This window comes from Cucumis sativus, chromosome 4, assembly GCF_000004075.3.
Source record: "Cucumis sativus cultivar 9930 chromosome 4, Cucumber_9930_V3, whole genome shotgun sequence".
Lineage (NCBI taxonomy): Eukaryota > Viridiplantae > Streptophyta > Magnoliopsida > Cucurbitales > Cucurbitaceae > Cucumis > Cucumis sativus.
Window position 1 is genome coordinate 6,627,220 of NC_026658.2, and position 25,867 is coordinate 6,653,086.

General features: G+C 36.3%; 1 protein-coding gene across 2 annotated transcripts; it reads left to right on the forward strand.

Moving 5' to 3' along the window:
* The first annotated feature begins 5,085 nt into the window (after nt 1-5,085).
* On the forward strand, nt 5,086-25,451 carry LOC101218523. 2 transcript variants are annotated; one of them, XM_031884067.1, is made up of 13 exons: nt 5,086-5,815; nt 6,138-6,215; nt 14,656-14,813; nt 15,629-15,704; nt 18,949-18,998; nt 19,777-20,032; nt 20,160-20,294; nt 20,420-20,526; nt 20,715-20,768; nt 20,859-20,942; nt 23,826-23,989; nt 24,369-24,518; nt 24,714-25,104. In XM_031884067.1, exons 1-12 carry the CDS (start codon nt 5,527-5,529, stop codon nt 24,514-24,516), a joined length of 1,599 nt encoding a protein of 532 aa, XP_031739927.1. In that variant the 5' UTR covers nt 5,086-5,526; the 3' UTR covers nt 24,517-24,518; nt 24,714-25,104. The 2 variants fall into 2 exon arrangements, with proteins under 2 accessions (XP_031739927.1, XP_011653362.1); XM_011655060.2 differs by lacking the exon at nt 24,714-25,104 and adding an exon at nt 25,121-25,451 and having other exon boundaries at nt 5,088-5,815.
* Nucleotides 25,452-25,867: the final 416 nt, after the last annotated feature.

Consider the following 25,867-nt stretch of genomic DNA (forward strand, 5'->3'; position numbering starts at 1 on the left):
GTTGACTCTGTATTGACTCGTGTTGTTGGAAGTACATTGTATTTGAACAGTGAAGTGCTCAGATCTCAAAATTCACATCATTATATAAGGAGATTATTGACGTTGATGCCTTTAAATCGTTGTATGCTATAATATCTATTAAAGTGATATTAATGTTCAAAAGCAAATCAGTATTGAAGAAAGCTAGTTATTTGCTTGTTGTGAACAATAGTTTTGAACTTGTTACTATTAGGTCCAATCTACCTCGTTTGATATTCATTGTAAGGATTTGTCTTGTCCTTGGTATTTACGTGCTTCTATATTAAAAAAGAAAAGTGATATTTGGATAGTTCGTAAATTCATAGATGCCTCTCAATGTGCTATTAACATCGTTAAAAATGTTCACATGCAAGCAACATCTTGGATTGTTTCTATGTGTATAAAATCTTTTTCTTTTTTAAATGAATGACAAGGGTCCATGTCGTCCTTCTAACGTTATTAATTATATGAAAATTCATCCCATGGAGTGAATGTAAGCTATGACAAGGCTTGGAGAGTGCGTGAGATTGCATTGAATTCCATTAGGGTCAGGGTACTCTGGAGGTCTCATATGCCATGTTGTCAGCATTCTCGGGTGCACTAATCTGAAACAATCCATGTATACTTAATCACAAATACATTGTAATTCCTTTTTAGAAAAAATTACAATTGGTCAGTACGTAGAAATACACTGTAATTTACATGTACTCCAGTCAAATTTTAAAAATATCTTATTTGTTTATTTCACTGTTTTCAAGGAATCTTCATCTGCATATGTACACTGATAAGCTCTACTATGTTTCAAATTTGATAAACTTGTACAAAAAGGGAATACGTCCTATTGATAGTGTATACCAAATTAGGAAAATGTACTAAGGTGGCCATGATAGACTCCTTCCACTCCAGGTTAAACGTCCAGCTAGGAGACCTTAAAAAAGTGGTTTACTTCATTTTTAGAGAAAGAAGTTATTGTTCGTTGTAGTAGGTGTGGTCAAAGAGGTCACAATTGTAGGTCTTGTAAAGAACCCATACAACATTAAGTTTCTATTTTAGCATTTCTCTTAGTTCCTAGTTATCATTTTTAAGTACTGGATTTTGTTCTAAAATTGTTAATTCTTTAGAGTGTTCTATGTTATTATTGAATTTGCTTGGTTGTATATGGAAAAATCGGTGAAGTTCATTACATACAGTATATTTCATATATTTTACAGCCACCTAAGTATATTGAATTTGCAATTATATCCTATTGTAGGTTATGTGTATTAAATTCAAGTATCGTTCTTTTCAAATTAGATACATTCGGGTTGTCATAACCAGGAATTCATGTCATTTAGGTCAATATACATTATGTATAGCTTGTAACCATTATTGCCTTACAGAGTATTTGTCTTTTTTGTATTTGTGCGTTCAATTATTGTAAATCTAACATATTGGTTATTTTGAACGGGAAGATTATACGTTAATACCTAAGCAATGTGTTGGAATTTAACACTGTTAAATACATCCTCATTATCTGGAATAAGTAGGGATATGATCCTGATTACAGTGTGGTTCGTATAGTGAAGTTCAAAGAACAACTTGTCATGGGGATGATTTAATTATATTAATCTCGACTCTGCCCCTCATTATAGAATAATTCATAGATTCAAAGTATAGTGTATTTTAAAGACATTTCAAGGATTTTCCTCTTGCCCCAAGCAGAAATTGGTTGTAGTGGTTTGGATTTGGCAAGAAGGGCTTGACATTTTAGATTTGGATTTCCAAGGAGTTGGGATTTTTATTATTGGAGGTGGCATGGTGCTTTTGGCGGTGAAGTGGTGGTTGTTTTGATGGTTTTGGAGGGTGAGGGCGAAATGATAGTCTTGGGCATTTGGTCATCAAACACAATAATGACCGTAAGAGACAGAGGGTCTCTAGAGTCCTTAGCTTTTGGTTTCTTGAGCCTGAAGCCTCGTCCTTTCCTTTCCTCTTACGGCTTAGTGGGGTATGTGATTCACTCTCCCTTTCTTCTGACTCCACTTCAGTAACCTCGTCAACTTTTTCTTCTTTCTTAGTCTTGAGGCGTTTGCCTTTAGCCTTATTCTTGTTGAGGTTTATTACGTGGTAAAGGCCTAAAACAGTACATAGTCCATCTTTCACCTTTCTCTTAGAGAGTTTTTCTAATGTTGGGCATGCCTCTAAGCATAATTGCTCAATCGAGTAAGGTAGTGGTCTTGAGCCATGAGGATGCTTGGCCTATGCAAGAATGTGCTCGCATATTATTTCGTCCATGTTCACAGGAATCTCCCCCACGACCAAGTGAGGCATGCGACACGCTACAGGCAAGGTTAGCACGCAGCAAGGCCTACCTAGGCCCTGTGCACGCGCCAAGCCCCTATTGTCGTTCTCTACACGCTATCAAGCCAAACTGGGGATTTTTGGGGCATTTCGAGTGCTTTTGCTATTTTTTAGAAGATTTTGGATTTTCTAAGGATAAAGAATTAATTCAAGCTTAAATGACATTATTTTCAAGAAAAGAAGAAATTTGGCAAATTTACAAGCCAAGGGTTTAGTTACCACTTATGAGTACACCTTGTTTTAAAAGTTATTGTTTAAGCATGGTTTCAAGCTTCCAAGTAGAAAAATGAAATTCTAAATTGATTTCTAAATATGTTTTACAAGCTATTGTTTAAAGCATGCTTTGAGATAAATGTTGAACTTTACTGATTTATTACATTTGGATTTACAAAGCATGTGTTTAAGTATTAGAAAGGTGAAAGCATATTTGAGTTTACTGAACGATTTAGCAAAGCTTATTTAGAACTTGTGATTTGCTGAAGGCAAGAATGATTTATAAACATGATATTAAGTTTAAGACTAGGACTTTACAACATAAAACATTTTAGCATGTTTTAGTCTATACCTAAGTTATTATGAGATACATAGCAACCATTCGAGAGAAATTTTTTCTTGCACAAAGGTCCTTTGATGATGGTATTTAGTAGATACCTAAATTTCTCATTACTGATACTAGTTTAGAGATGAGGGCATCTGTGGACTCATACATTTTTCATCTTATAGTACCTATAACGAGATGGAGCACTACTGATGCCTAGATTTTCGTCTCATAAGTAGTGTATCATGAGATAGGATTTTCATGCCTACTTTATCATTTTCGTCTCGTGATTCTTTGTGGTATAGCAATTAAAAGAGAAAATTTGAGTATGATAAATTATTTAAAGAGTTAACCTTTAAAGATTAACTATTTCAAAAACATGTTTTACAAAACTGTCACTTATGGGCTATTTAGCTCACCATTTCCAAATGTTTTCCACTTTCTAAAAAGGGATAATGATTTTCGAGCCTGACCTACTATGCCAGTTTTGTTGTTTAAGCTTTGGTTTATTTAGTGGTTAGTAGTTCAAGATAAAACTACGTCATGTCATATGTCTTAAGTTTAGAAGTTTGTCGGGATGTTGACATGTTGTTCTTATTTTATTTTTATAACGTTGGTCGGTAATTATTAGTATGTGGTTTTGTTTTTAAACAAAGTTGTGTTCAAAAGAGTCACTTTGACAATAAAAGTATATTGTTAAAGCTACTGGCCCAGAAATTAAATTCTAAAGTATTAAGTTGCATTTATGTGTAAAATGTATTTGGATCTCATATTAAAAATTTAACAAAAGTTAAATTGTTTTTTCTTTTTTTCCTTTGAATTATGTTATTCTTATCGCTTAGTAACCAAAGGAATTAAGCAATAAAGCCATAATTCAAGAACTTAAGTTGAATGTCCTAGTGTCTTATCTTGAGGCATTAGAGTTGCTCACACCATGTCGTGTGCCGCATAGCGAGGTTTAAGACACCTACAGGGAGGGCGTGACAGGGGAATCGTGGATGTGGATTTCTCTTAACTCTGTTCCAAACTCTCACCTAAAACACAGAAGGAAAATGAAAGATGAAGTGAACTTGTTCTCCAAAAATTTTGCACACTTGTTCTAAAGAGACACCTTCTATTTATGGGCGAGGATTGATAGGACTTAACATCATCTAGGCTTTATTAATTCTCTGATAAAGTTATTCTGCGCCACAAACGTCCCTTTCATCATTTTCTAACATTCTCACCAACCATTTTGTCTTCTAGCGATGTGAATCACTAGCTTCATGCTTATGATTGCATGGTGGTCGCATGTCTCCTCTTCTAATGTTTATTGCTCAACTACTCTTCTCTTTTCCCCCTGAAAACCTACATTAAGACATAAAACTATTTTTCTACTTGTAACGCATAAATGTCTTATTTCATCAGTTTAATTACGCGTTTTCTTCCTTTTTCTAGTGTTGAGACTTCATTATTCTATCTAAAAGACTATAAAAGCTTGTATTTTTTAGAAGGTATCAATCATCTCTAAAAAGAAGAAACACACCACCATCATTGTCACTGTGGAGGAGCTTCAAAGTCAAGCTTATATTTAACTCTTAGTACTATGTCGAAGTCTGCTAACAACATTTGTAATATTCTAGATGTGGGTTTTAATTTCTTCATAATTCAATGTTATAGGCATAAAATTCCTGTCAACATGTGTCTCTAATATGCAAACTTTGGTTCTCATCCCAATCCTCTTCATATCCAACAAATATCCAACAAGTAGACACTTTTATCTCATCTACAAAGAAAAATAACATTTGTCATTAATTTGTAACAAAAATTGAACATAGTACACTATGTCTCGCTACCTAGATCTCTCAATGTCTTGCCTATTCAAAGACTCTCACTATCTATGTCTCACTTTCTAACATGTCTCACCATCTTAATGCGTTGCTTGAACTCTGTCTCGTTGTCTCCTCTCACGCTATCTCTCATTACCTCTCGCTTTACATACATCCTTCTGTGTGTAATGCTCTCTCTCACTCGTCTTTGATTTCAAACTCTCACTCTACGTACCGCTCATACAAATGCTTTACATCCTTCAAGGGTCAATTTACATTTTTTAAAAAAAGAAAATGGTATGGTTAAATGTAAGAAGAGTGCTTAAGCTAATGTTAAATGTTATTTTACATTATTTTTCAAAAGGGGTCATTTTGCAAATTGTGCAGGCCAAATGGGTCATCCCAACAAATTTTCCTTCCTTGGAAATTCAAACTCCGTTCTATGGCCGTAAAGAAAAAAAAAAAAAAAAAAGGAACAAAGAAGTCATTATCTCGTCCTCGACCTCCTCTTGCGCGTCTCTAATCCGGTGACGCTCTGACGACATCACGACCCTTACGGCGACCCAACTTCTTCAACAACTTCTTCCAACGCAAGCGGTGACACACCCAGGTGACCGAAGCTGAAGCGTTCGATTTGAGAGAGGGCGTGGGTTCCTTGCGTTCTCCGGCGACTGTGGTGTAGACCCACGGCGACTCGAGGGTTCCAACGTCTATTCTGTAACGTGGGACGTCAGCCTTTGAACCCACGAACAGCGCGTGAATTTCCCTGAAACTCTCAAAAAAGACGTATAGGAAGTGGAAAAGTGGCATCTCAAGCAGAGGCCAATGTTTGGATCTAGGTTTTCCATTTTTGGAACCGGTGCTGCTGCTGCTGATAAGGTCGAGAAGTCAGCGAAGAGCGAGTTTTTTCCTGGCCTGAAACTTCGTTCTGATAAAGATGTGTATCGGCCTGGCGATCCGGTTGTTGTTACTATTGAAATTTGTTCCTCTGTCCCTCAATTGGACTGCTCTCTTTTGATCGAACGACTTCGTTTTGAGATTATTGGGCTCCATAAGTTGGATGCTCAGTGGTTTAGCACTCAGAAGCCAATTCCTGGATCCAAACAACGGAGAGGTTCCAAGTCCATTTTATATGATATTTTTCTCAACCGTTGCCTTCTCCTTGTGTAATGTGTGATTGTTATTCGTCAAATTTGTTATTAGCTTTTATTCTGTTACGTTTTGTAATGTTTCCAGTAAACTCTCTATTTGACAGAGGGACTTTTCATTCTAAGGCAGTATTCCTTTTTGGAGTAATGAAAGGAAACCAGTACTTGTCACTTTGTAGAATTTGCATGGTTCTGCAAAATTTTTACTTATTCATCTACTGTCTTTTCAAAAATTGCATCGGTTTTCCTAGCTGATGTAGTTCAATTTCATGTCCTTTGTTTTGTCAGGTGAACACATTTTCATGGACTGCTCGGTACAATCAATAGTTTCAAGTCAGATAATATCTTCGGGGGCTATGAAGTCATGTAAGCCCATGTTGTTGTATGCACAACATTTCTGTACCTCAGTTGTTGATATGCATGCCGTTCACTTGAATATTACACATTTCACATCCTGGGACTGTTGTTCCTTTAGTTTGATTCATAGGGTCCGGATTTTTTGAGAAAGAGTAAATGCTCTCTTCCAATATTATTGATTGAAAACTCAATTTTCAAGCAGAGGTCGAGCCTCTTAAATATACAATCAATGAAGAAAAAAATGAAGGAAAATTGAACTTATCAAAAACTTAGGAAGTACAAATAAAGAAGTAGACTACAATACCTAATGCAAATAAATGCTGAAGAAAGTCGAGCATGGAAGATGATAAATACAAAATTGAGAAATGATGTACAGAGACAAAACATAATTGTCTAAACAACCCCTCTCAAACGAGGCAAGGGAGGGAATCGAAGTCGGAGGTTTGTCATGAAGCACCAAATAAGGAGGTAATGTTTAGTTAGACAATCAACTAGTTGATATGGAGAATAAATATACTGGACAACGAGCTTATAGGAAAGATCTTGATTACAAATGAAGTGAGCATCAATTTTTATTTGCTTGGTGCAAGCATGATGAATCAGATTGCAAGTAATGGCTATAGAAAAAATGTTATAATACTATGTAGTTGAGGGAGAACAGAGGTTTACACAAAGAGCATGAAGAATAATCTGAACCCACAGCTATTCACGAGCAACATGGCAGATAGCACACTAATCTGATTTAGTTCTAGGGTGAGCAACGATTGCTTGCTTTTCAGAAGTTCATGAAAGTGAAGGGGAACAAAGAAAGACACAATAGCCTCCTGCCAACTTGCAATCATCTGGAAAAGATGCCCAGTTTACATTGGAAATCTTGAAAAGCAGAGGACAAGATGAGGATGAAGTTTGAAGAATTCCGTAAATAACGAATGATACATTTGAGAGCACACTAGTGAAGAAGAGTGGGTTCTTGATTTAATTGATTCAATTTGTTGACATTAAAAGCATCTCAACTAAGTTGACATCTACATAGCGCCTTAATCCTCTTCCTTTAGTTGGGGTATTTTGTTGTATGCCCCCTTGTATTTGTTTATTTTTTCTCAATAAAAGTTGTCTATAAAAAAAAAGTTAAGATTCCACTTGAGACCAATCAACAGGAGGGTAAGTTGAGTGAGTCCACCAAAAAATTGTTGCTGCTTGACAATGCCAGACTTAGCACAGGTGACCATGGGATGAGCATTAAGGGGAGGGTGGAGGAAAGAAGGATTGAAGGTGGATGAGGAAAGGGACAAAGGTAACTTGGACAATGGACATGTAGAATTAAAGGGGAAGTGTGCTAATATATTGATTGGGAGGTGATGACAAGGTTAATGTGGTGACAGAGGAGAGGTCGAGATGAATTTTAGTTGGGAAAGTGGGTGGTAGAGGAAGCCAAAGATAGGATAATATTAGTGGTGGTAGGTAAAGTATTGGGGTCATTGGAGAATAATTTTAATGTAAGGAAACTCATTGTCATTGAAATAACCATGGCGAGAGGCAAATTCTTCCATTGGGGTAAGACAATAATAGCCCTTGTAGTGATTATTGTAGCCAATGGACGCACATCATTGTAATTGTAAGTAGACAAGAATCGACCTTCTGATGTTGAAAGGGCCTCAAACAAGGGTAGCAATTAACAAGTTTGGCAAAGGTTTTGAGTTGGTGAAAAGTTTTGCAAGGACTTTGATTGTGAATCATGGGTGATGATAATGATTGATGAGATATGTGGTACCATGAAAGGCATCCCACTAATAATGCAAAGATACGAGCTTGAGCTTAAAGAGCAAGACTAATTCCAACCCTAGGAGTTTTTGTTCTTTTCTTTCAGATTTTCTTGCTCTCTTTTCAATAGAGAAGTGACGAAAGTGACTATTTTTCTTTCTTTACTTGAGGGTTACCCTTTATTTGTGGGAGAGAGGATGGTTAGGATTTGGAGCTCGAATCTTTTGGAGGGATTCTCGTGGAAGTTTTTTTTTTTCTTCTGCTCCTGTAGTTTGGTTGGTTCTTCTCCATTAGGAGTGTTGGTCTTTTTGTTGCTAACACGACGAAAAATGAGGTTCTCTACTTTAAAAGTTTTACACGCTCGTGCTAACGTGATGAATTAGCTTGTAAGGAAGATGACACTGTTTGTTGGTCCTTTTTGTTGTATTCTTTGTCAAAAGGTGGAGGAAGACCTGAACCATATTCTATAATATTGAAAGCGATAAACCAACGAAACACTGACTTGCGTGGAAACCTGAGTATCAGGTGGAAAACCACAACATTTTGTTACTTGTTATTTTTTTGAAGAACACGATAGGTACAAGAGAGGGGAATAAATAGAATAATACAATGAGATAAAAAAGAAAAGATATTTATGACATTTCACCCATAATCTCCATATGGGCCAAACCCACTAACTCCAACACTCTCGCTCAATTTGGGATGTAAATATCAATGATTCCCAACTTTCTAACTCAAAGGTCGAAGTTTGGTATGAGAAGCCTCTTGGTGAGAACATTAGCAATCTGTTGGCTTGAAGGAATGTACGAAATGCATATGCTCCCACTGTCAAGTCTTTTTTTGATGAAATGCCGATCAATCTCAATATGTTTGGTTCTATCATGTTAAACTGAGTTGTTAGCGATGCTAATGGTAGCTTTATTATCATAGAATAGCTTCATTGGTGTCTCACACTCCTAATGAAAATTAGACAGAACTTTTTGGAGCGAGATTTCCTCACATATTTCCAAACTCATAGTTCGGTGTCTGGCCTTAACAGTGCTCTGACCACAACACTTTGCTTCTTACTTCTCCAAGTTAATAGATTGCCCCGTACAAAAGTACAATAATTGGAGGTTGATTTTCTGTCAACAACAGATCTTGCTCAGTCTGAGTCAGTATAGGCCTCAATGGCCTTTTTGTTTGTTTTTCTGAACATCAACTCTTTACTAGGTGTTGTTTTCAAGTATCTTAGGATTTTATTGACAAGGATTTTGTTGACAACTTCCATGTGACATAGGGAGCCTACATAAACTGATTGACAAAACTCACAACAATGGAAATATTAGGACGAGTATGAGATAAGTAAATCAATTTACCCACAAAGCGTTGATATTGTTCTTTATCAACTGGAACTTGATCACTTGAGTTTTCTAGTTTACAGTTGAATTCAATAGGAGTGTCGGCAGAACGACATCCCAACATACTTGTCTCGGTCATCTGTTCCAACATTCTTCCATTCAGGACACTCTAGAGTAGTGTGAAATATAAAGTCCATTCAAGCATTCTTCCATTCAGGACACTATGGTATAAGATAAATTTGAGGTTTTTTTCTGTTTTCCAAAACTTCTATCACACCATTGAAACAAATTCAATACGAAAATTGAAATTCTTCGGAGTGATAATGGGCGAGAATTTCAAAACCATAATCTTAGTGAGTTCCTAGCCTCCAAGGGGATTGTTCACCAAAGTTCATGCGCTTACACTCTTCAACAAAATGGGATGGCCAAGTGCAATAACCGTCATCTTCTGGAAGTAGCTCGGTCTCTAATGCTATCTACTTCCCTTCCTTGATACCTGTGGGGAGATGCCATTCTTACAACAACTTATTTAATCAATCGAATGCCTTCTCATGTCCTCCACCTTTAGACTCCCTTTGATTGTCTTAAGGAGTCCTACCCTTCTACCTATCTAATTTCTGAGGTTCCGCTTCGTGTGTTTATGTGTACCACATATGTCTATAATTTCGGCCCTAATCAGACCTAATTTACCCCTAAGGCTCAGGCATCTGTGTTTGTTGGGTATCCCCTTCATCAACACGGTTATAAATGGTTTTCATCTGCCTTCCAGAAAATACTTTATCACTATATTTGTTGCTTTCTGTGAAGACCAACTCTTCTTTCATGTTAGCCATATTCCGGGGAAGAGTGTGAGTGAAGAGTTTAACTGTACCTTAGAGTTTATTGAACCTACTCCTAGTATTGTGTCTGATTCCAATCCTCATTCCATAGTCCTACTCACTGAAAAAACGTTCTACAGGATGAATGTCATAAAGGAAATTGAGTCTCCTAGTCAGCTGGCTCCAGTCCAAGACTCTAAACCTCCTCGAGATCAAGGTATGGAAAACCCTATTGAACCTTGTGCTGATAATAAGATGAGTGAGAATGACTGGTGTGATGTTGTTGTTCTTGAATGTGGAAGAAAAGGACAATGGTAATAAGACAGAGGTCAGAGTAGAAATCAGTAATAGTGAAGTTGAAGAGGGTCATACGGCGAAACTTGATAAATACAATCCCTCTATGGACATTCCCATTGCATTGAGAAAATGTACTATGTCTTGTACAAAATATACCCATTTGTAACTATGTTTCCTATGATAATCTCTCTCCTTAGTTTATAACTTTTACAACAAGCCTTGATACTACCATAATATCGAAAAATATCCACAATGTCCAGAATGGAAGAATGTTGGAAGGACTCTAAATGCTCTAGAGTGTCTGAAGGACTTAATCCCTAGATTTACAGCACAAGGGTATAAGAGATAAAAATGGCTTCAAAGAACTTGTCAAGCGATCTGTAGTCCCCCGAATCTAAAATCTAGGGATTCTTCTATCTACACTAATAAGGCCAAGGGACTGAGATGTACCTGACTGAGCAATGATGCTCAGAGTAGGAGTGTTGGTCTGGCTTGCAGTAAGGCCAGTCGACTGAGAGGTGCTGGCAGTGGTAGTCTCACTAGTGGAGGCATGCCCTGAGTTTTGTTTCTCGTCGAAGGATCGTTTCTTACCTTCTGTGGGATGACCGTGGAGTTTCCAACACTTATCCTTGGTGTGCCACTATTTCTTGTCGTGCTTACATACATGGATTGGTTTTCTACTATTCTTCTAATTATCATGGGTCGAGGATCAGGCACTAAAGGCAGCTGAGTCAGTGGCAGGGGTAGTTAGTATACCCATGGCATTCAAACAGTCTTCTTCAAGACGGACTTCAAAACACACTTCCATTAAGGAGGGAAGTGGTCTCTGTTTGAGTATATGACCACAAACAATATCAAACTTAGGATTAAGTCCTGCAAGGAAATCATAAATATGGTAAGCTTCTTCAAGTTTAGCCAATTGTATACTGTCATATGGCATGTCCCAAACTCTCCTTGCACAAATTCATCAGAATGCCAGAGAAGGGAGATCTTATTGAAATAGTAAGTCACATTTTGGGGTCTCTTGTTTGCAATCGTGGACCTGTTTTCTCGGTGTGTACAATCGAGAGGCATTCTGACGCTTCGAGTAAAGTGCCTAAGTTGTATCCCACAAATCTTTTGCAACATCTGTGTCCAGTCAAGGCTTGCCGATTTGTGGTTTCATGCTATTAATCAGCATAGAGCGAATGAGTGAGTCCTCCCCTTTCCAGAGTCGTTCCAAGGCATCACCCAATGGAGACGGATAGTCTCTCCTGTCAGAAACCCGAACTAGTGGTGATCCTCGAGGAACATCTTGTTCTATTGGGACCATGAACAATAACTTTGGCCATTTAGTTTCTCCCTGGAAAATTCCTTGTAGATGATCCCAGAGATCCAGTTATATAATTTGAAGGCAGATTAGGGAACAAAGTTACTGAGTTCTTTGAATACATTGGTAGATTGGTCGATTTGGACTATGTTGAGGATTCACCAACTTCAAAACCAGACTGAGTACACCCTCGATCATTCCTGAAACCATGGATATGCTACTGTTGTAAGACATGCAGACATGAAAAGGCAGTGGCTAGAAGGGTTTGGCAGCTGGACTTGGGATGAAGGAGGGAAGAAGATCAGATCGTTTCTAAAGGTATCTGATGGCAGTGTGTGGGCAAAGGCTTGTAGCGCGTGAGCTCCGTCGTTGTGCGGCTTACTCCGAGGGTGGCCCTAAACTGATTGCCAACATCCTCTGTATCTGATGGAAGAGATTTTCCATGGCGGCAATGGCAACTTTTGTTTCTATTTGGGCTTCTCGTAAACGAGTGTCTAGAGTTTTGTTGTTACCTTGCTCTGGTACCATATTGTGAGCTATAAACCAACAAAACACTGACTTACGTGGAAACCTGAGTACCGACAGAAAAACCACAATATTTTGTTCTCATTATTCTCTAATGAATACAGTAGGTACAAGAGGAGGGGGGAATAAATAGACTAATACAAAAGAGATAAAAAAGGAAAGATATTTAGGGCAAATCTCCCGTAATCTTCCTATGGGCCAAGTCCACTAACTCTACCAAATAACATTGTGAGTTTGTGTTTGGGATTCTTTCTACCCAACGTTTGGTATCATGTATGCTCGTCATGGTGACACTAGTGTTATGATCAAAGAGTTCCTTCTTAATATGCCTAATGGGGACAATGGTTGAACGAAAGTCTTATGAGATTTGCCACAGTTGGCTCTCAAAAATAAGTCTTTTATTACTCTTAACAGAAGCATTACATATTTTCAAGATTTGACTTAAGATTCTAGGGTATGGATGACCAAGTCTTTGTACAAGAGAAATACATAGCCAATTTTAGTTGTCAAATTTGCAAAAGGATTGAAACTGAACCAGGGGTCTTCAAGTCAGTAGTTTATCCGAAGTCCTAAGTAGATAACTTGAGCAACTTCTTCATTAACCAAGAGACTGGATGAGACTTTTGATGAGGTTTCTTCCAAAATGTTAGTTCATGATCAAGCATGCCTACTGGCCATACCTTCTTGGATTTCCTTGTCCCTTAACAAGGCTGAACAAATATGAAATTCAACAATCACATCATTATCTTGAGTCAATTTAGAAACAATAATCAGATTCTTTTTCATGAGGGGACATAAAGAATGTCTTTCAGTATCACAAGTATCCCTTTACTTCGCAAATAAGTGGTACCCAAGCCAACAATTGGTAATTTTGTTCCATCTCCAGCCACAATAGTTTTTTCCCCTGAATTTTTGCCCTCTAGGGTTAGTTTTTGAAGTTTAAAGGCAACATGATTACTTGCACCTTTGTCTAAATACCAAGAAGAGCCTTGGAGTTTTTGAGAATATGTTGTAAATGCAGTGGGGCTTGAAGCATTTTGATTTCTTGAGGAAGCATAGTAATAGGCTTGAAGCATTTGACCATTACTATGCTTTATACAATTTTGTTCCAAGCTTGTACTTTGTTTGCTTAGGTTCTGTAACGCCTCCTATTATTCATATTTACAAAAGGAGGGGTAAGAAGGTAAATGAACAAACATTTAATGATGAAGGAATAATTTGAAAAAGAATGTGCAGGTGGGGCCTACGGGGAGGAAAGATAGGAGAGGTATATATAGACCTTTATAGGGATTGGGTAGCTAGGTTATTTTATTTCCATCTTTGGAGTGTAAAGGCTGCTGTGGCCTGAGGGATTTCCCAGTTCACCGTGACAGAGCTGGTATGTTTTTCTTGTTGTTGGTTTACTTTATTATCATCATACTGTGACTTGTTATCATCTTTGGCTTATATATACATCAGCAGAGTGCCGCCTCTATTTTAAGCCTTTCGGTTGGGATATTTTTTTTATTCTTGTTAATATCCTAACAACTGGTATCAAAGCCTTGAAACTGGGGTTATTACGCGTTCAATGACTCAACGATAGATGGAAGAAATAGTTGAGGGTACGAAAAAGGAAATCATGGGACTGAAGGAAGTGATGTTGGAAATGAAAAAATCCATGGATAGAATGGCGGATGAGATGAGAGAGAGCCATAGTTATAATAAAAGAGAAGAACCTGGTATATCTGATGGGTCTATTATGAAACTCAAGGGAAAAATAAAAGAAATGGATGTCACGACCGAGGGAAACAATGCAACAGTAGATCAGAGTAAGTATAAGAAGTTGGAAATGCCAATGTTCTTAGGAGAAAATTCTGAATCCTGAGCATATAGAGCAGAGCACTTCTTTGAAATTAATAATAGTGAGACTCGTATCATTTTTTAAAAAAATCTAATGTTCCACTATCAATGAAATCTGTGAATGATGATGTCTTACACATGTTGGTTTCCCATGATTGGTATGTAATATGATGTACTGTTGTCATTCCTGAGTCTGTTTATGTTTAGATTTGGAGATCACGATAAAGCTCTTTCATAGTAATGATTTTAGAAGCAAAGGGGGATATGATGTTTTGGTGCTAAGGGGGTGTCAACCTAGTTGAGATGTCTGGGTGCACCTTCTGATCCCTATTATTCTTCTTTTTTTCGCTTGTTTGGACTTCTTTATTTAGCTCATTGTATAATTCTCTTGTCCATTGAGCTCTTATTATTATTAATAAAGAAGTTTGTCTCCGTTTCAAAAAAAAAAGCAAAGCCATCCGACACAAGTTGTCTTATATTAAGGTTTCATTTGTATTTCACTGCTAATTTACCATTCTGGTTATGTATGGTGATTCTGAAAATGTTCGTTGTTATTACAGATGTGGTTCGATCAACGCTTCCTACCTGCATACCACCATCTTACAAGGGTGCCACTATTCGTTATATGTATTATGTTAAAAGCACGTTACTAGGACGATGGCTATCACAGGAAAATGGTCGGTCTCATAAAGAGTCGCCGAAGGATCAAATAGAAATGGTTTGTGTACTTGTTTCAAAGATGAGCGCATTCATTGTTTGATTTGAATTGAATAAACATTAGGTGAACTGCATTAGGGAAAAAAAACATTAGGTGAACTGCAGCTGGAATTTGTTTCTGACTTCAATTTTTCTTTTAGAAGAACAATTCTTTTTCAGTCCTACTTACTATTACTACATTTACTAATCTTCTCACATACCTTTCATGCTTGAATCCCTGTAACCAACTAAGTGTTTCATCCAAGTATGTGCTCATTGAATGGGTACTTCTTATCAATAACAATAAACATAGGTTCTTAAATTTTATTTTTTACACTGCATTGCTTTACACTGATAATGGATGTTTTTTCTGTTTCTTCACCATAAGATTATTTATATTCTTTTCTTTTTGTGGATTGTATTTTCAAATCTTATGTGTATAAATATAGTTTTTTTCTTTTGATATCCGTGAGTGTCTGGGCCAGCTTACGCGCACCTTGACTAATCTCACGGGACAACCCATCTGACCCTACAACTTTTGGGTGTCAAGGAAACTCATAGGAAATTAATTCCTAGCTAGGTGACCACCATGGATTGAACCAATGACTTCTTAGTTAGTTATTGAGACTATCTCCCTTTTTACCACTAGGCGAACCCATGATGATTTTCATAAACATAGTTGTTAAAATTAACTTTTCAATTACAGACAAGAAATCATTGAATGGATTTATGATTGGACTAGAGAATTGGAGGATAGTACCTGACCTTTTCCTCCCTATGCATGTTTTCTGTATTTCTGGTTAAGATATTATCTAACTTCATTTATTATTTATTTAGGAAGCTCGGCTTCCATTACAAGTGTGGGTCACTCAGAAAACTAATGGCATGCTAATGGAAGAAGGTCAAAATGATGGTGATCTTTCCTCTCTCTGTTTGTTATAGTTGTGCAAGTTGCATATTTATTTGCATCTGAAATTCATTTGTGGTTTGTGGAATTACACACACACCTATGCACACATTAGCAGCTATGCATTTTGCTTACATCTACATGGTTACTATTCCATATTTGTTTATATCAATTGGAGTTTTTTCTTAAATCTCCTTCAGTGTAGGCCATCTTTTCTTCACTCTCATTGTGAATTTGCTCTTCATTGAAGCTTCACATCCAAAATAAAAGAAAGTATCAATTTACTCTTCTTTTAGATCTATAATTCAATATGGCTAACTGAACTTTCTTTTGAAGATCATTGCTTGGTATTTGGTATTTGGTATTTGGTATTTGGTATTTTATGACTAAAGAGGGGTGACCTTTTAGTGGTAAGAAATTGGGATGGCTGGAGATAGGGCTTGTGGTCTCCTGGAGTTGGCCTTGGTTGGGCAAGACCTCCCCAAGAATTAGAGTGATGAGTCATGACTATGTATAGTTGGTTTTCTATAGGAAAAAAAGTCACGACTATGAGCATAAGGTACGGAGTGGAGCCCTCTTATACTTTTAACTTTAAATAACTCAAGTTTTACATTTCCTTGTACATGCCTTTCTGTTTACACGTGCCTATATCATCATAAATGAGGGAGTTTCATTAATCGCTTGTTAAGATTTCTATCCTGAAAATCAGTAAAATCCCAACAAGGGTAAATAGAGACAGTACTCTGTTACAATATATTGATAATAATAGCCAAAATGTATCACAATATGTCAAGCACAGATAAAAGTAAGGAAATACAAGAAGACAATAAACCAGCTCCTTCGAGAAGGATGGAAGCCTCTCCTAATGAAGCCTACAATAGCCTTCACGAAAAACAAAACCTAAAACATTAATCCATAACATTCCATATAAATACCCATCATTTAGTGGGCCCTCAGATAGTGTTTCTTCTCTCTTCAGCTCCTGAAATTGCCATATTCCATGTCAACTCCCTTTTTTGCCCCATCTCTTGTATGTGTGTAATATCGGGGGTCTAACATTACTGGTTGGCTCGAAACCTTGTCCTCAAGGTGGAGTGCGGGGAATTGATGATTCATTAAGTGCACCGTTTCCAACGTAGCTTCACTGTCTGCAGCCCCTTCCTCTTGACCAGCCAATCATCTGCTGCCATTTCTCTATTCCATCTGATTCCCTAAACGGCCTCCGACCTCAGTTGCAATACAAACTCTTCGGTTAGCATGGAGGGAAGTTTTAGGACCCTTTGGGTTTGACCCAACTTTCTTTAGCTGGGATACATGAAAGACATCATGGATACATGTTCTTGAAGGTAATTCTAAGCGATATGCCACTTTTCCAATTCTTTCCATGACTCGATAGGGTCCATAGAGTTTAGGTGAAAGTTTCTCACTTCTTTTTTTTGCTCGAGACATCTGTCGATACAACCATAATTTCAAGTATACCTCATCACCTACTTGGAATCTCAGTTCCCTCCAATGTAAGTTCGCTTGCTTTTTCATCCTATTATGGGCTACTACCAAGTTTTCTTTCAATGAATTGATTATTAAGTCTCTCTCCATAAAATACTACCCATTCTCTTTCATCAGCTTTTTCTAGCAGCTCCAAGCTGTTTGTAAAGGCTAATTCTGATTTACTGGAAGTTAGTTGCACCCAAATTCAAGCTCTAGCCCATTCTTCTAAGTCTTTTTCTCATCATTCTAACTCTACCCAGTTTAATATTCTGAGTTCTCTTTGCCTAACTTCAAGGTAAAATTGATAGAGAGATGGTAGCTAGGTTTTATTTTGTCATCTTTATGATGGGTAGGCTGCTGTAGCCGTATGAGGTATCCTTCTTGTAAAAGGTGCTGGTATGTTCTTTCGTTATTTCCTTTTCCTTGTTATCCTTCTTTATTGTTGATTGTAAACATCTTGGCTTAGACATAAATAAAGAATATCAGAGTACTACCTTTGTTTAGCCATTGTTGGGTATTTTATTTGATACTTTGGTTGGGAGCCTGACAGTCTTCTGATTCCCCAGTTTCCTTTTTTTAGGCTTCTTTATTACTCTCATTGTATAACTCTCTCGTACTTTGAGTTTTATTATTAATAAAGAAGTTTGTCTCTGTTTCAAAAACAAGAAAACATGATGGATAGATTTAAAGAAGAAAAAGAATTATGAACTTTAAGGATTGGACACTGGAAACCGCAGGAACATTTGAAGTGGGCTGTATGGGGTGCTGCTGCTCAATTTTGTGAAGTGCACGAGAGGGGAGCATATTCAATTTAAATTTTAGGTTTTGTGATTTTTTATATTCTTTAAGAAGAAAGTTAATGGGCTTCAAAATTTGGGCCCATTCTTCTCTATTTTTCTTTTCCAGCGTGTCTGTATTAAAAAGATAATAAAAAAACAGGACACGCAAAATGTCGTGTCAGACATGTGTCTGGACCAGTCTAGACCAATCCTTGTCCGCCAAGTGTTCGACACCGATACCACCTCTTGTATGAAGTGTCCGTGCTTCTTAGCAAACACACAATTTTCTTTGTAGTATTAATTATCTTGTAAATATTTCTGTTGGTTGGGTGTACTGCAAGTCGTTAGCTGTGTACTTGCATCTGGATCGTTCTTTATCATATCTATGCAGGATATCTTATAAGCAGATCTCCTGCATTATACGTTATATTGTGGTTGGTGTAATACCGATGCTGAAGACAGATTCATATGAAAAAATATCTCTGAGAGTTGTGCTGGAATTTGGAGGGAGGAGAAGCTTTTATAGAGCTTGGCTCGAACGATAAAATTATACAACCTAAGTGCAGTGCTCAAGGTTACCAGTTACCTGCTGGTTAATAACTTACCAACTAATCCTTATTTCTAATTAAAAAACTAAAGTCAAGGACTAAGTACAAGCAAGCCTAAGATGTTAAGTACAGAATTCTAATTACATCAGTGGTGCTTTTGAGACCTGAAAGAAACGAGAGTTTATTCTAGTTCTTGTGGAGATACAAGAATGATAGTAATTTAATAGTGTTGACGTATGTGTTATGTTTACAACTGTTTGCTGAATACCAAATTGATACTAGCTATTTGTTATTCATTGCCTGTAATTTATGTTTTTCTGTACAAGAATTTTATTTTAGAAGTATGAAATTTGTTTGGTTTCTACAGCATTATTCTGATAGAATGATAATTTTGCTTGTATTCCAAATGTTTTTCAACGGTTGTTCATTCTGCAGCCTTTCAAATGGATGTATTTTGGAAAGAGATGGAAAGTGATACTGATTGGGTATGCTACTTAGTAGGCTTCAGTGCTGTCAAGTAATGCTGTTTTATTATTTCATTTTGTTATTGTCTTCTTTCGGTTATGATTTGATGGAAAAGCCTAAATATGAAATTTCAATTCTCAAAATATGGACGTATTGCTATTATCGTTTTAAAAGTTTCAATTTTATCCATAATGTTCCATAAAATTCCAATAAAGTTCCCAACGCTGCATAATGGAATAACAATGATGTCAAACATTAAATTTTTTTAATCATCTTTCTTCGTATGTGATGTTTAGAAAATTTCCGATCGCTGCAATAAAGGTTTGAAACTAGTGGCTGGGAATAATATTTGTGATGTTCGGAAAAGAACAATAACAACCTACTTGAAATGTCTTGGTGTCTGCTAATCTCTCTTTTTGCTGATTGTATAATTCTCTTGTACTATGAACTTTTGTCTCTTTTTATTAAATTATAAATAATATAGCTTGTTTCATCTTAAAAAAAAACAAGAACGAGAACAATAACAATAAAAATAACAAGAACAAGAATGAGAACAATAACAATAAAAATAACAAGAACAAGAATGAGAACAATAACAATAAAAATAACAAGAACAAGAATGATAACAATAACAATAAAAATAACAAGAACAAGAAAAATTGCAAAATTGAAGATCACAATAACAATATCAACAATCACAATAAAAATTGTGCTAAAGTCCTAAATCCTGAGCAATTTAGGAAGTATTTCTTTCATAGCAATTTTGTTATTTATGAATATACAACCTTTACCTTACAGATCAGAGCAAATGATATATATGATGGCACTGATGAAGGATATGATAGCTCAAGGGATGAGATCTCTTCTGTCTCGTCATACAATCCAATGAGAGAACCTTTTCATAGAACATTTGGAAGTTCACTGTCATTGCAGTCATCTGCTGGAAGATCTTCAATAAAGATTGCTCCTTTTATTGAGGGAGAGCGATTAAGTTTATCTTCTAATGTTGCACGTCCTAGGGTCTCTGTTGCTGAGGTCCTATATGAATCTGCGGGTGAGTTAACATGGATGGTCTATATTTTTGCTCTACGCATTTGACTTAACATTTTCTTTCTTCTGTTTGCAAAGTGTCCTGATTAACGTGTTTGGTAATAAAATTATTTGGTTTTCTATGGAAACAGATGTTGCATCACCTCAGAAGTCATTTGCAGCTGTCTCTCCCAGCCAGGTGTTGAACTTTGAGAAGAATCAGTCAACAGATGATGATGCTGGGGCAGCAACATCACCTAGGCCTAAAACTATTGAACCTGTAGCATGTCAGTCATTAACTTCCTTGCCTTGCTCTCTCCAGAAAATGAAAATTTTATTTTGTTAGGGCATGTTTGGATTATCATTTAGTTTTATTTGTTGTCATGATATTATCTGCAAAAACATCTTGCAGCGGAAGGCTTTATTCGGGGAAGATCTTACAATATCAGGGTAGATGACCAAGTATTGCTTAGGTTTTGTCCAAAAAACTCTGATTCAACCTATTATTTTAGTGACATGGCAAGTTCTTTTTCTACCACGATTAATCAATTTTTTTAGTTGATGTATTATGTTGCCTTTTTCTTGCCTCCGTAAAGGGAGGGGGAAAAATGAATTAACATGCTTGATATTTGAGCCAACCAACAGACAACCCCGTTCCACTGCTAAAGGTTAATTCTTTTCATTTTTCTTCAAATTTGATGAATCAGATAGGTGGAACTCTAACCTTTTTCCATGAAGAAGGAACGAGGAGATGCCTTGAGGTAATTATAGTACAATGTTGAATTATTAGTCAGGCAACTGCTAAGTGTTTACTTGGTTAGTTGATGCATTAATAGATCTTGTTTTTTCAGCTGTCAATAACTTTGGAAACTTCAGAGACTGTATCTCGCCGTTTCATCCACCCTTCTCGGAGGAATTCTCCAACAATTGTGAAGGTACTCTTTTTTTATTTTTTTCTTGTTGCGAAGAAAGTCGTACTTTATTCATATGGTTTTTGTACATCATTTTGGCTACTTACGGGTTCTTTTGCTTGAGTAACCTAAGAATATTTTGGTCAAGCCTTTTGATAATGTAGTTTATTTCTTTTTCTTGGTCTTCTTGACGTGTCCTGTCATTCGGTCTTCCTTTATTATTTGGCTAAAATACAGACAATATCCATGAAGTTCGTACTTTGTTTTTCATTTAGCAATTTTTTCATTTACTACGTAATAAAGAAATTAAGTTAATTTAGTTATTAAATGAAATTTTAAAAAAGAAATAAAAAAATAACAAAACTGTAGCTTTTAACTACTGTTTTTCATTTAAGTATAAATAAATAAATACTTTAAATAAAAATAAATAAATAAATAAATAAATATATATATATATATATAAGGGGCTGGGGTGGGAACGGGGTGGGATATCCTTTCTGTCTCCACCCAATCCCAGGTTTGAGGGCTCGATTTGTGTCCCTAGTTTGACCCGTCCCTACAAGACCCCGGACCCCATCCCTTAGGGAGTTTGCTATTCCTTTGCTCAAGCGGTATTAAATATGAATATTTTGTAGCAAATTTGATGAAAGAAGTAATAAATGAAGTTGGACATTAGAATGTGATTCAAATAACCAAAATTTTAAGTGCACGGCCAATTATTGAATCACAGTTTCCCAACATAGTTTGGAAACCATGTGTAGTTCATACTTTTAATCTTGCTTAATAGAGTACGTGCTACAAGAAATGCTCATAGTAATCAACTTGTTTTTGCGAAGTGTAGCTGGATTCTTAAATTTTTTGATGTTGTTCGATGATATACAATTAAATGTACCTTTACCCACGAACTCAAGCTTTTGGGTTGATTGATGGTTTAAGATGGTATTTGATTAGATGGTCCAAGGAGGCCTTGTGTTCAAGTCTCTACTTGGTGTTTCCTCCCAATTTATTATTGATTTTCTCTTGTTAGGTCTTTCACATATTTGCAAACCCACTAGTGAAGAGGATTGTTAGATGATATATAATTAAATTTGCCTTTACACATAGCTTAAGCTTTTGGATTAATTGATGGTTTAAACACTTTATCATGAACCATTCCGTGAGGTGCTACGTTAAATGAGTTTATGTCTTTCAAGTTACTTGCAATAGCAGAACATAATTTGCATCTACCATTATTATGCCTAGAAGATTTAAATTCATTAAGGTGGTTTGCAAACCATGGTTATCAGTGATACATGGGAATGCTACAAAGAATATGCTATGGTGAAAGCAACACGTGTAAGGGAGTTGGCATTTGATGATATTTGGTGGGATAAGATTGATTTTATTCTTTCTTTTACTGTTTCTACTTGTGATATGATCATAGATTGTGATACAGACAAACCTTTCCTCTATTTGGTATGTGATATGGGTGCACCATGATTAAAAAGGTGAAAGTGGCAATTTATAGAAGTAGATGAATTGTCATCTTTTTATGAGGTGGTGCATCAAAGTTCAATTGACCGTTGGAATAAAAATAACACCCTCCATTGTTGGGCAAATTATCCAACTCCAAGGTACTCTAAGGCATCTTAAATCTTTGTTTTATTTTTTCAATTCCTAAGCACACTCTAAAGTTGACTATATTTTATAATTTTATTTCGGTATTATAGCGCACAATAGCTTGAAGAAGACTAGACCTGAGTTCCACCACATAAAAGACTTAAAAGTATCAAGAGAGGATCAAGTGTATACAGAGATATTTTAGTTTAGAGGATTAGTGCACAAAAGTGAATGTTGAATTTTGCCAATTGCTCTACAATGTCTTAATAGTTTGCTCAACATGATTCCATTCGCAATACATATAATATGCCTCGGAAGAGTTGGTGGGCATCCATGGTGCCTTTACATCAACTTTAAAGTCACTAGCTATGAAGTTACTTGTTCAACCTTCATCTTCCTTGTGCTGTGAGAGGAATTGGCGTATGTAATCATTTGTGCACTCCATGAGAAGGAACAAGATGAGCCACAATGTGAAGAAGACTTGGTGTATGTCCTTAGCAATCTACGTTTTTTGTCAAGACAAACTCTTGAATATTTTAGAAGAGGCGAAAATGTGGGACATTGCTAGAGATTCATTTGAAGATGAGGGATTGCTGGAAGTAATTAGTTTATCTTTGAAAGAATCAGAATTGGAAGCTGTAGTTTTTAGTAATGATGGTGATGAGGATCAAGCTCAAAATTTTTAAGAGATTATTACACAAGAATGAAGGAAATATGAAAAAGGCTTGGCTTTGATTCTATTTTGTGGCTCTGTAACTTTTTGCTGTGTTGAGCTAATTACTAAAACCTACGCCATTGGACCAGTAGTCATCTTATCTATTGTCATCTTCCTGAATTTGATGGTTGTTAACTTATTATTTTGATGATTTTTATTAAACCACCCATTCATCCAAAAGCTTAAGCTGGTGGTTGTAGGCAAATTTAAATATATATCACCAACACTCCCCTTCACTTGTGGACTTGAAATATTTGAAAGGCCCAACAAGTGGAAATCAATTTTAACTGGGGAGGAAACGACTATGCAGGGGTTTGAACACAGGACCTTCCTGGACCACCTGCTCTGATACCCAAACCACCAATTCACCCAAAAGCTTAATCTGGTGGTTGAAGGCAAATTTAAATATATATCACCAACAATTTTAAATGGAATATTTCAAATGTTTATACGCACAACATATATTGAAAATTGGCGTGTCACCACATTGGTATCGTCGTATCGTGTGTTAGTGCCCATGCTTCCTAGCTAGTATGTTCAGTTATATACTTTGCAAGGTTATTTTTCTAATATTTATTGAACTGTGTTTGTAGGTTCAAAGTGATCACTATGAGGTTGTTGCTGATTTGATTCAGACAAGCTTTCTTTTCTCCATTCCCATGGATGGGCCGATGTCTTTTTCCACTCCACATGTATCTTTGCAGTGGGCACTTCGCTTTGAATTTTTTACCACTCCCAAGAATGTGGATTGGACCAGGTACTGACCCAAAATTTTGTAGTACTACTGAAATATCTTGTTAGATATAATATTAAATTTACCTCCACCCTTCATTTTTAGTTTTTTGGTTAATTGGTGATATAATATGGTAATAAAGAAAGGGTCCCATTTTCAATCTATTTAATGTTATTTCCTTCCGAAAAATAATTAGTTTTGTATATAATAATATTCAATCTGTTTCTTTTAAAAAAAAATTAACTTCATCCATAAGTTTGTTTTTGGGTCAGTTTGTGATTTAACATATCTATATATGTCCATTGCTGTTAATGCCTTCAGAAGGTTCTTTCTTATCACTAACCTAATCCTAATAATTGTTAGCAATTTCGTATATATTTTAATTCTATCTTCACTATTTCAGATATGAGCATCCTCTCTTGATAGAAGGAAGAGAGAAAAGTGAATGGGTTCTTCCAATCACCGTGCATGCACCTCCCTCTAGCGCTGCAACTGCTCAGAACCGAAATGATAGGCCTTTCTCTTTGGAGCCCTTGTGGATGCACAGCTGATGGTAATTCACCATGTTTGTTATTTACTCCAAAGTAGTATAACTTCACGTTTTCCATGGTTTGTATCTCGCCCAGTTACAAGAAAAGAACAGTCAAGAATTGATTCCTACTAGATCTTGTTCGGCTGTCCTCCAAAATACCTCCATTTGTGCCATCTTTATTTTTCTTCAATCTTATCATGGATTTTCTTTTGGCAGTTGCAAATTATAACTGTTGAAGGTTGGGGTTTGACTTCGCACCATAAAAAGAAAAAGATGAGTGTCTTGAAACCATAGATACACAAATACTTCTAATGACTAGGCTTCAGTTTCCTCATAATAAGGTTGACAGAACAATAGTATTTGTCTAGTTAAAGTAGGACTCCTGATTCATTAGTGATTAGTGAAGTGATGAATATTGCTACAAGGGCTTCAAAATGGATGTGTTAAACGCACTCTAACTCCCTTAATTCAAGTGCATCTCAAGCTTCATATCAAGTCACACATCAATAGACTCCTTTGTAGCTACTTTCTGGGCTTCCTCACACCCTTGTTTATGTTTTTTGACGGGCTGTACTTTCAGATGAGTGAGACTGTAATTTGAACTCTTAATGTGCATCATGCAGGGGTCCAATCGATGGCTTGCTGCCAGGAATTTTTTTCAAGAAACTGATGTCCAGCAAATGCAAATGTTGAACAGAAGCACATGAAGAAGATGGCGACAGTGAGTGTAGACCATTGACGCTGCAGGTTGGCTGCTACATGTTGCAATTAAAAATGTGAATCTGGTTCTGGTTGTGCTAAAATGGTGTTCTTGGGTTCTCTCCAATTCAAAATGTGAATCTGGTTCTTTTTTTTTTACTTTTAAAATGCAATAGAAACTCCCAACATTCTTTTGAAACACTTGAATGTGATTAAATTCTTTATATATATGCATATACAGCCATTATTAAATTCTTTCTTTGATTAACTGTGACAAGACGTGTTGTGAACAAATAATTCCGTGAGTTTGTAAAACTTAAATTAGGCAAAGAAAACACAAGTAGTTATGTGCAAATTAGAGAAAAATCCATGTACAATAAGATAAAATGATCTAGGAGGAAACTGAAGTGTATGTGGTCAAGTTATAATATACTAAAACTGTCACATCTTCTTCTAGACTACTTTCTCTAAGTATAAGAGACAACATTCAGCCAACCAATATTGTCCTCTTCTAGGCAACATATGCTGGCACTTGACTACTAACTCATACGATAATACACAACAATTACCATAAAAGAAACTGCATGGAACAACTATACAAATCAGCAGTGTTGCCAATACTATAACTAAGAAGTAACACTAAGTAACATAACAAGTCTTAAGCAGACGAA

Excerpts from the sequence above, each read along its gene's own strand:
- LOC101218523 (XM_031884067.1), top strand. The coding sequence starts at position 5,527 with ATGTTTGGATCTAGGTTTTCCATTTTTGGAACCGGTGCTGCTGCTGCT. Across the intron at positions 6,216-14,655 it reads TTCGGGGGCTATGAAGTCAT|ATGTGGTTCGATCAACGCTT; the intron begins GTAAGCCCATGT and ends TTGTTATTACAG. Across the intron at positions 18,999-19,776 it reads TGGAAAGTGATACTGATTGG|ATCAGAGCAAATGATATATA; the intron begins GTATGCTACTTA and ends TTTACCTTACAG.